Source organism: Vicia villosa, unplaced genomic scaffold (genome assembly GCF_029867415.1).
Source record: "Vicia villosa cultivar HV-30 ecotype Madison, WI unplaced genomic scaffold, Vvil1.0 ctg.000004F_1_1_1, whole genome shotgun sequence".
NCBI classification, from domain to species: Eukaryota; Viridiplantae; Streptophyta; class Magnoliopsida; order Fabales; family Fabaceae; genus Vicia; species Vicia villosa.
This window is the reverse complement of record NW_026704934.1, coordinates 906,587-917,119: the sequence shown is the minus strand read 5'-3', so window position 1 is coordinate 917,119 and position 10,533 is coordinate 906,587. Positions and strand designations below refer to the sequence as shown.

The window sequence follows — 10,533 nt, the reverse complement described above, 5'->3', positions numbered from 1 at the left end:
TGGTCCTTATCAGATTTCAGAGAGGATAAGTTAAGTGGCATATTGGATTGCATTGCCATCGTCTCTTTCTAATCTTCATGATGTATTCCATGTGTCTCAATTGGGGAGGTACATTGCGGATCCATCACATGTTGTTCAATTAGATGATGTTCAAGTAAGAGATAACTTGACGGTTGATACATCACCTATGCGAACTGAAGACCGAGAAGTGAAGAAGCTTTGTGGTAAAGAGATTTCTTTGGTGAAAGTGATATGGGGAGGAGTTGCCGATGGCAATATCACTTAGGAACTCGAGGATAAGATGAAGGAATCGTATCCAGAGTTGTTTGTTTGAGGTAATTTTCGAGGACGAAAATCTTTTAAGTAGGGGAGAGTTGTAGCACCCTATTTTTATTAGATATTTAATTAATTAGGATTATTTGATGTTTGAATAATTGTTTGTGTTATTTAATTGATGCTTGGTGTGGTAATTATTTAATTGTGCGTTTTTATGTTAATTTAGCTAATTATTAATTGGTAGGATAATAGAGAATTAGCTAAATGGGCCTAATTTAGTTAAGCTTATTTGATATTTTAGTAATTGTTGGTTTTATTTAATGATTATTTGGCATGATAATTATTTGATTTGGGTGATTATTATTAATTGAGGCTATTTTTGTTAATAGTAGGATTATAATATAATAGGTGGTGGGCCTAATTATTAGAAAGAGTAGTGGGTTGTGTTAAGCCCAATTAATTAAGAGAAGATAGTAAGGAATAGGGTTTTAGAGTTTACTATCATTTTGATTAGAAAGAATAGAAAGAGGAGAGGAACATAGAAGAGAAGAAGAAGGGATTTGTAGATTTCTTGAAGATGGTGGATTAAGAGTAAGAGGTAAGGGTTAGAATCCAAATTCTTATAGGATTTCATGATTGGGTAATGTTATGTATACTTTGTATGCAATCTTTTCATCTTTCAATTTCATGAAATGATAAATGTTAGGGTTTATGAGAAATCAATGTGATTTTGTGGATTGTTCATGTTTAATATGTTATATGTATGACCCATAGTTAGAAACATGAATAGGAACCTATAATACATGATAATTTTCTGTTAGAATGAGTTTTGTTGAGTTAGAATCGAATTTGGTATGGTGTTGGGATGCTGAAAACGCATCAGCATTTTCTGGTTCTGGTGTGGAGCGTCGGGCAAGCGTTTTGCTTCGCCGGGCGAGTGTTGTTTTGTGTTCTTCGCCGGGCGAGTGTTTTTCTTTGTCGGGCGAGTCAGCGCCTCCTTGCCTTCTCCGGGCGAGCGTAGTGGACGAGAGAGTGGCCACATTCCTGCCACCGAGCGCCAGGCGAATGCCCTATTTTGTGGAAATTAAAATGTTCATATCTTTTGATCCGTAACTCCTTTTTGCGTGCCGTTTGAAGCACACTGAAGCTTATATGATTGTCTATATGATAGAATGGGATTGGTCGCACTCGTTTAAGTAATTATGATGTTGATTGAGAGTAACATATAATTATGAATGTATGTTATGGATGAATTGTTTATGATCAATGTTCATGAATGTATTATGTGATATGATAAACATGAATTATGTGATTAGTTGTTAATGCTAATTGGTGTTTGATATTGGATGAAATGTCATGTTGTGTAATGTTGTGCAAGTTGTAAAGATGTGATTATTTAGTTTAAGAGATAGAGTGGTTATCTTAAATGCATGAGTCTTGTTTTGTTGCACACGTACACAAGCATGAGTCTTTGAAAGTGGCAATGTTGGGTAATCTCGTGAAGGTTATTTACTTGTCCCAAACCTAACGAGTATGGGGTTTGAAAGCTTAACGAGTATGGAGCTTTGAGGTGGTTATCTAGTCTAGAGAGAATGACAATCGGCATGATTGGAAATGATAACAAAGGGATCCACATGCATATCGCATAGAGTCGCACGTGTCGGTGTGAAATGTTGTTATGTGTGATTAAGTGATATGAATGTGATTTGAATGTGATATATGTGATTGATACATATTTGATGTGGGATGCAATATATATATATATATATATATATATATATATATATATATATGGATGATATATGCGTATATATGTAAATCATTGATATATGATGTTGTGAACTTGATTGTGATTCATAATTGTATTGCAACATGATAACTTTATATTGGAGATAAAATCATGTTGTTATGAAGAGTGATGAATTGTGAAATGTTTGCTTGTTTAGATTGTGCATTTCCCATTATTATGTTTTCTATAATAATTTGAATTCTCACTCTTCTGTTTGAATGCTACCCTTGGTTGGTAACGTGCAGGTTCAGATGAGTAGTTGCTTGTTCGTGGCTTAACCGAAGAGCTTTGATATTACCTTATGATTTTGTATGATGTTTATTGTTTTTGTGGGAGGCCTTAGTGCCAAGTATTATGGATATGATGTTATGATTCCGTCTTGGATATTATTGTGACATGATCATGGTATGGGACATGGATCATTATTAAATACATGAGTATTGTTATTTCTGTTGTGTATGCATATTTCTTATGAATTGTGTTGAGTAGGATGTGTTATATTGATAACTAGATGAATTGTATATTTATGGATGTATGAATGTTGGTTTTTAAGAGCTTTTAGTTTTTGAAAACGTCGTTGTGACGCCCCTTATTTATATGCATGTTTACTCTGAGTTACTTGTTTAATATTATTATTTGGGGTATTAGAAGGGGTGTTACAGTTAGCATATTAATGTAGTAAAAGAAAGTCAAGGCAGTTATTAATGCACAGACAACAATGTGTTTAGACACATGCATACCTATTGTGTTGCTTCACAAGTCCCACATCATTTGGTTAAACAACAGAGTTAATGTTTATATAGCTATGAAACATATATACCAAAGAATTAAAAATAATTTGAGAGTAAGTGGGCAGCTATTGAAACATATATACCAATGTATATTTTGTTAATTTTAAAAAATAAAAATAAAATAAAAATCCAGCTGAACTGTCAATCTGGAATGCACAGGGGCTATATCCACGGAATCTGAAAATCACGAGGGGGCAAATATCTTAATCTTTTTATTTGTCTCTAATATATTTTGTGTTTGGCGTGTACAATCACCACTCCAAAAAAAGTCTCATTGTGTAAGTAATTCTCAAATGGAGATTGAAAGCATGTTTGTTCACAAGCATCAATTTACCAGAAAAAACCTAAGACCAAACATCCAAATAAATGCATACAAAAAATATTGAGTATTGTGAGAGTTTTTTTGGATTCATTATGTTTTATATATTGATGCGTCTGCAAATGCACGAAAATATCGAAGTAATATAAAAGATTGTTGAACCCACAGAGACCAATGTCAACCTACTGTAATCTATCGTCGCTTTGTAAAGCTAAGGCTAATGATTAAAACTGTAAGAACGGGAATAAAAGTACTAAATATTAAAGGTTTGAAAATAATACTAAAACGAGGCCGGGATATGATTTCTGCGTTCCTGAAGGACTTATAGAAAACACGTACTAATTACGACTATAACTTAGTTCCGTAGAATATACCAACTTAAAGACTTCGCCTCACGCTCTCGCAGTATTAACTAAGTCATACTTCCTAATTCCAAGATTTTGCTCTCGCTCGCCCGATAACTAAGAAATATATTTTGAAAGCCAATAATATCCTAAACGCATCTAAAGCGCTCTCGTTGCATTTAGATTTGTTGCCTAATTTCCACTATCCGGTTCGATCCCCACGCTCTCGCGGTGTCGGCTCTAACCTTAATTGATTTCTCATTCTCGTGACAAAATTGTGTTAAATAACCTCTCACTCTCATGACAAAGCTATTTAAATTAGACTTGGAAATTAAAACCAAAACAGAATTTTAATCATAAGTTCGCACATATTATTTTCTACTGAGTCCCGTCGGTAACAACGGTCCTCATACACCGGACTCAAACCTATTTAGCTAAACATAATGACAAAAAGAAATTCTGAGTTTTGTGATCAAATAAAAACATGACAGACGGTTTAATATAATTTAAAACGATGTTTGAAGAAATATGGTAAAAGCTGGAAATGATAACAATAGCTAAAGGATAAAGCATAAATATAAATAGCTGAAAATAAAAGCAAGAAAGTAGATTGTTGTAAAAGTAAATGAACCTGTAATTAATCGGAAAACTGAAATTGTAATATGTTGGCTGACTTAAATCCGAAACGTAAATTAATGCAGAAATAAATCCTAAGACTATCTTAGGAATAGTCCCCGATATGGAAAGCTATTCCGTTTACATCGTGAATGAAAAACTGCCTAAGAACTTTGAATTAAAATCTACACCCCAAATTCAGCCTTTGCTATTTGGACATTTGGCCAGCCATGAACAAAATCATAGAGTAATAGTTAATTTAATTATCAAATATTTCATATAATATAATAATATTTAAATATTTAAATAATAATATATAATTCTCCTTGCTATAACCTTGCTCCTACTTGGTCCTTATATTACGTCAATATGGTCTTGTAAGAGGGTTCTCCTAGAAACCCATCTACCACCTGATATCCGGGAATGGATTCCATGACTTTACTATTTCATGACTTTATGACTTTGGGCAATTTATTAGAGTAATGAAAAATTATATTATATTATTTTTAGAGAGAGAATGATATTTATAAAGAGAGACATAAGTCAAAGTTACAAAGTTACCATGTCTCAGTCATTGAATCCCTCCCCCCTAATATCCACCATCACCTTTCTAGTCCTTATCATCACACTAAGGCACATGCTCATGAACATAATCATCATTCTGTTGTACATGGACTTGAACATCCTCATCATCCAGCTGATTACGAACATCTTCATCTTAGTATGAGATCTACTCTGTGATAAAGAGTTCATGGTCCATGAACAACATTCGTCCTCCTACATTAAAAGATAGTAGAAGAAAGTCTAGTAACCTTAATTTTATTTGAATATGACCTTATTTATTAATTATCACCATGTACGTCAGTTGAGCGTATGGTATAACTATCACTCAATCAACTTATAGTACGACAATTAATTTCACTGGTCATCACTAAAAATAGACAATACAACTTATACAATTTAATAAAATGGAGATATTTAAAAATAAAAAAAAATTATAAATGTAAAACTTTGCAAACAATAAAGTACACCAAATGCAACAAACCATATTTTAGGATAAATGTAATATCCACTTTGAAAATTTTCTTCAATATATATTACAGTAAAATATGGAAAAACACAATTTTTTTTTTTATATAGAAAACATGCTATTTTTCCGTATTTTATAAGAAATGTGACTATCCTTGTATCACATACATACTAAAAAAGTGTAGTAACATATAAAAAATAAAAATAAAATAAAAAAAAACAAATTTACTTGTGATCAGTATAGTGATTGCAGAGAAATATAAAAATTTAGTGAAAAATTTGAAAATGGTCAAAAATTGTGAATAAAATGATTAATTTTAGATTATATTACTTACTTTTTATTAAGTTCAAAAATTTACTACTTTAATTACTTAAAGAGTGCCCCAAGGACACTGGTTATAGATTTTTTTTTAATATGCATTATAGGGGGTGTCAAGCTTAAAAGTAGGTGCGTCTAGTAAAAGTATCATTGGCTTGCAATAATTTGAGCCCAGTAAGCTCTTAAGCTACAAAAAAGAAAAACACTGTTGTATAAACAGATGAAACGCTAATAGATCTACTACGAAGAAAAGAGAGAAAGCGTAGAAACAGAGAAAAATGAGGAAATTCGATCCATGGCCAGTTTTCTTCAAGCGAGAATGGAAGAAGAACTGGCCTTTTGTCGTTGGATTCGCTATCACCGGAACTATAATCACCAAGTTTTCCCTTGGTTTAACTGGTAAATCATTTTCAATTCTTTTTTTTTTTTTGAATGGTGAATTTTGTGTTTTTGTTATGAATCTGATTCGTATTTTCTTGTATATTTGTAGAGGAGGATGCTAAAAACTCGAAATTCGTTCAAGCTCACAAGAGGTAAGGCTCAGTTTATCAAACCCTAGCTTTTTTGTTGGTTGATTTTTGTTTGATTTGAATTTGGATCTCGTTTTTTCAATTGCTGATAATTGAAATTTTGATTCGTCGATTGTATAATTTCTGTTTTTTTTTGCCATAGTTTGATTTTTCTAGGTTTTTTATGATATATATTTTATGTTTTCCATGTTGTTTCATCTTATTTAATTTTTTAGAGTTTGGATAATCAGTTAATATGGTAGAACATGCTTCAGTATTATCTTACTCTTAGTTCTTATTCTATTTATGTCCTTGATGATAAACTAGAAATACTGTGGCACTTGAACTTGATTATGATTTCAAACTTATATTCGATGTGGTTACGAAACTTTCATGTTACTGAATCAAAGTATTTAGCAGAGTAGTCAATAGCGGCGCTATCCCGCTATTGTATAGCGGAGCACAGGCCGGCCACTATGGGAAGAACCTTATCAGTGCAGAACAGTATAGCGGTGCTATCCCGCTATAGGGTAGCGGAGCAGAGGCCGGCTGCTATGGGAAGAACCTTATCGGTGTAGAACACTATAGCGGCGTTATCCCGCTGTAGCGGAGCAGAGGCCGGCTGCTCTGGGAAGAACCTTATTGGTGCAGAATACTATAGCGGTTGCTATAGGGTAAATAGTGGGTAGCAGGGGTGGAACGGTTCCCGGCATGGAGCGGTTTCTGTTCCTCTATCATTTCCCCCTCTGATAAACCAAAATTAACCCTTAAATTTAAAATGGTTTATGGGTATTTCAATCAAATATTAGTTGAGACTCCATTCTAACCTTCATCGACGGTTTTGCACTTCAGCCATTTCAAAGAAAAATCACAAGTTCCTCCCTCGCTTCTCGTAGCACTTCGTTCTTCCTTTTGCACTTGATATGTTTATCATTATCATTCATGTAATTTGTCCAAGAACTAATCAAATAGTGTCCATCCCATTTTACGCTATCCCTTTATCCCATTTTTAGGGCCGGCCGCTCCGCGCCACTATCCGGTATTGACTACTCTGGTATTTAGTGCATAGTTTATTTTAATATTGTCTTTACATTTTCATAGAAATCAATTTATGAAACTTTTTTGATTTCATGGATCATGGGAACTAATTTGGGATAATTCAGAACTAATTTAGGTTTATAATGATCAGATAGATAATGCCGGAACCAATATAGAATAGTATGATTTATTTTTTGCTTTAGATTGGGTCGGCTTAATAACTATAACCACTTTGATTGAGTGACTGGCAATCTCTCTTTAAACAGGTCTTCAGTTTTTTTTTTCCGCTAATGATTCTCCATATATCTGTTTTTATCAGTAAGCTTGATAATCACATTTCTAATTATCACTGTCATACATAGTTTTGGATTCTGTTAATTGAATAGTATGCTTTTCTTGTGTTTTCCAGGTGATCTCTGAAGGGAAGAATGACCTTGGTTATGCAAGCTGTTATTGATGTAACAAGAGATCTTTGCTTGCTTTAGTTTTTCAAATTGAAATAACCGAAGGGAGATAATTTACATACTCTCTTCATGTTCCATTTTATCAAATTTGATTTTACTTAAATGTGACTGATAAATTCATATACTCTGCAGTTCCGAATGATTAGATTCGTGTGTTTTATCATGAGTTTTCTTTTATTTTGGACTTGGACCCTGTCATTTTACTTGAGAACTTAACAAAAACTAACCTATGGAGATGTTCTTTTAATGCTAGCAAGTTAAACTAAAAGTAATCTCATTGTCATTTCAAATTGTCTTGTATACTCTCTAAGTCAGCAATATGATTTAAAATTCTAAGGTACTTCTAAAGTATTTTGTGCCACTACTCATACAATACTCTTCCTCTTCATCCACTTTTATTGAGGTTCTTACAGTCACAAATAGTGATTTAAGAGAGGGAGGATACAAGTTGCAGGTGGGTTAAGATACACATTTGAAAGGGGCTTGACTATTGAAGTTCAAAATTGTTGTAGTTGTTAAAATGAATGTGGCTAGTTCATTAAAAATGGGTTTGCAAATCAAATTGAGAACTAACCAATGAACCTAATGATAACATCCCCATATGGAAGTGTCCACTAAATGGTGAGAATCTCAAAATTGGATAATGTCTGTCTATGCCTCCTTGAATTGAAGAATGTTTATGAGTGAAAATTGATTAGCAAATTTCTTTTGAAATCTTCATGTAGAGATTCTCCATCTCTTGGGTTCTTTTGACATGAGTAATTATAACTATAAATTAGAATGTGTTCAATAAAATAATGAATTTAGATCAAAATTTAAAAATTAGCGATATGGTCTATCATCTTTTAATATATTCAACACTGGAGTTATAGAGATTAGAAAACGTCTTCTAATAAATTCAACACTCTAGTTATAGAGATTAGAGAATACATTTCTTCAAGCAGTTCTTGTCACTAAATTTTGTAAAATCTCTTATTGGCTGACTGGAAATTATGCATAACTAATTTAGAATCTAAACACCCATTTACTTCTCTAGTATCCAATTGCACAACATATTTTGTTTTGATCATGTTTGGTTGATCAATCAGTGAAGTTGATTCCAGTTCAACAATGATTTAACATCTGTTTGCATCTACGTTTTCTCAACGCTCCAATTTGAAGCTTAAACTTTTTCACGCATTTTTGTCTTGTGATCTCTTGCAGACTCAATTTTACTCGTCAAAAGTTCACCTAAACACATACTTAGTTGTTTTCTTGATAAAAATGTTTTATTGATTTAAATGAGTTTTTATTGTTTTAATACTTTTTTTATGACAACTTATTATGATCAATAGTACTAAAAGAATGATAAGCACATCTTAGACATTGATCCATAATTTTTCACTCTTATTGATTTTGATTAAACTTTATTGAATGATCTATCAAGACAAGCACACATATACTATAAAGAACAAACCAGCTGTATTAGTAAAGAGGTGTTAACGAGATTAAAGCTTTATGATGTAAACTTAAAGTACAAGCACTTAATATTTCACATTAATCCCAAACATACCAACTCCCTATCTTATTGGATGTTCTTCATAAAGTAAAAAAAGCACTAAAACTTTGACAAGACTAGATGTTATCTATCCTTGGGGATTATTACAGCTGGTTCACACTAACTAGAACCATGTTATACAAAAGTTATTATTAATTAGACTAAATTAAAACAAGTGGCAGTGACACACAAAATGATAATATGAACAATCAAACAAAAGAATCCTAATTAGTAATTAGCATAGTAAGAAAAATAAGGGTCATCACTCTTAGGGAATAACATGCTTTCTTCATCCATCACCCATAGTGAGTTTGAGGAATTATACTCCCATGATGAAGAACTCATTGGTAGAGAACATGATATGTTGTTATTATTTTTATTGTTATTATCATTGCAAAATTCTTCATTCTCAAGACCACTATTCTCTTCTGATATATCAATATCTTTCCATATATCATCCATTGAAATCTCTTCTTGTTCATGTTGTTTAACTTGTGTTGATACTCTTGATCCTCCTGTGTCATAGAAACTTGTTTCCTCAGCATCTTTTGAAACGTGATGTTCTATACATGGAGCTGATGAGTTTCTCTTTTTGTCCTGAGCTTTCTTCCTCATGTGAGTTCTCCAGTAATTCTTTATCTCATTATCCGTTCGTCCAGGTAACTTTCGCGCAATTCTAGACCACCTACATAAACAAAACATAATCACATATATCAGTGTCGTATATCATATCTCAGTAATCTATAGTATAAGACGGGCCAGACACCAGACTCGTGTGCCAGACACCAGACACATACCTATTTCCCCATTTGGATTGAAGTTCAAGGACAAGACGTTCTTCATGAGGTGTCATCTTACCACGTTTGAGACCAGGATGAAGATAGTTAACCCATCTTAACCTACAACTCTTACCAGTTCTATTCAAACCTACAACAAAAAATGAGGAGGTTAATCTTAAAAGGTTGCTTATTACACAATCTAACATGTCCAAAATAAGCATTACCTATATGATAGTGTCTCCCTCCACCTTCAAACCTGATACCTTAGCAATAAAGTCCCATCTTCTGTCTCCAAATAATCCAACAAATGACACCAATTTGAAGTCTTCTTGTTCTGTCCATGGCCCTTTTCGTACTTCCTCAGATTGAACCATTTTTCCTCTTCTTCTTCTTCAAGTTCTTCTTCAAGTGGAATGTTGAGAATGGTTTCCTTTTCTTTTTGTGCTTGAGTACATGGGAGAACCTATGTGTGAGATGGTGGTATTTATATATGGAGTTGTAGTGTTTTAAATGTTTGGTTTTTATTGTGAAAAATGATAATAATAAGTGACTTTGCATATCAACCGTACAAGTGCTACACATGCTTATTCAACTTTAATCAATTGCTATGGGACAATTCTCGAAGACAATGACATCCATTACAATTATATTACATGGACATATAATCATATAGGAGTTGAAGTTTATAGAGAAAAAAAAAAAAACTCAATAAATATTAGGATCA

General features: G+C 32.9%; 2 protein-coding genes across 3 annotated transcripts; one reads left to right on the top strand and one right to left on the bottom strand.

The window, feature by feature from the left end:
- The first annotated feature begins 5,689 nt into the window (after positions 1-5,689).
- On the top strand, positions 5,690-7,670 carry LOC131621420 (ATP synthase small subunit 6-A, mitochondrial-like). 2 transcript variants are annotated; one of them, XR_009289563.1, is made up of 3 exons: positions 5,785-5,881; positions 5,973-6,015; positions 7,439-7,670. XR_009289563.1 is itself a non-coding variant. In XM_058892463.1 (2 exons), the coding sequence occupies exons 1-2, from the start codon at positions 5,761-5,763 to the stop codon at positions 6,017-6,019; spliced, it is 168 nt and encodes a 55-aa protein (XP_058748446.1). In that variant the 5' UTR covers positions 5,690-5,760. The 2 variants fall into 2 exon arrangements, 1 of the variants encoding a protein (XP_058748446.1); XM_058892463.1 differs by lacking the exon at positions 7,439-7,670 and having other exon boundaries at positions 5,690-5,881; positions 5,973-6,019.
- A 1,444-nt stretch (positions 7,671-9,114) lies between these two features.
- On the bottom strand, positions 9,115-10,309 carry LOC131621419 (transcription factor MYB48-like). The gene is made up of 3 exons (XM_058892462.1): positions 10,066-10,309; positions 9,828-9,957; positions 9,115-9,715 (listed from the first exon to the last, which is right to left on the bottom strand). Exons 1-3 carry the CDS (start codon positions 10,181-10,183, stop codon positions 9,259-9,261), a joined length of 705 nt encoding a protein of 234 aa, XP_058748445.1. The 5' UTR covers positions 10,184-10,309; the 3' UTR covers positions 9,115-9,258.
- Between the last annotated feature and the right edge of the window lie 224 nt (positions 10,310-10,533).

What these genes read in the sequence shown, in the direction of transcription:
- LOC131621420 (XM_058892463.1), top strand. Translation starts at nt 5,761, where the DNA reads ATGAGGAAATTCGATCCATGGCCAGTTTTCTTCAAGCGAGAATGGAAG. An exon ending in GTTTTCCCTTGGTTTAACTG is followed by an intron (nt 5,882 to 5,972) that starts GTAAATCATTTT and finishes GTATATTTGTAG; the next exon opens with AGGAGGATGCTAAAAACTCG.
- LOC131621419 (XM_058892462.1), bottom strand. Translation starts at nt 10,183, where the DNA reads ATGGTTCAATCTGAGGAAGTACGAAAAGGGCCATGGACAGAACAAGAA. An exon ending in CTTTATTGCTAAGGTATCAG is followed by an intron (nt 9,958 to 10,065) that starts GTTTGAAGGTGG and finishes TTTTTGTTGTAG; the next exon opens with GTTTGAATAGAACTGGTAAG. An exon ending in CAATCCAAATGGGGAAATAG is followed by an intron (nt 9,716 to 9,827) that starts GTATGTGTCTGG and finishes TTGTTTATGTAG; the next exon opens with GTGGTCTAGAATTGCGCGAA.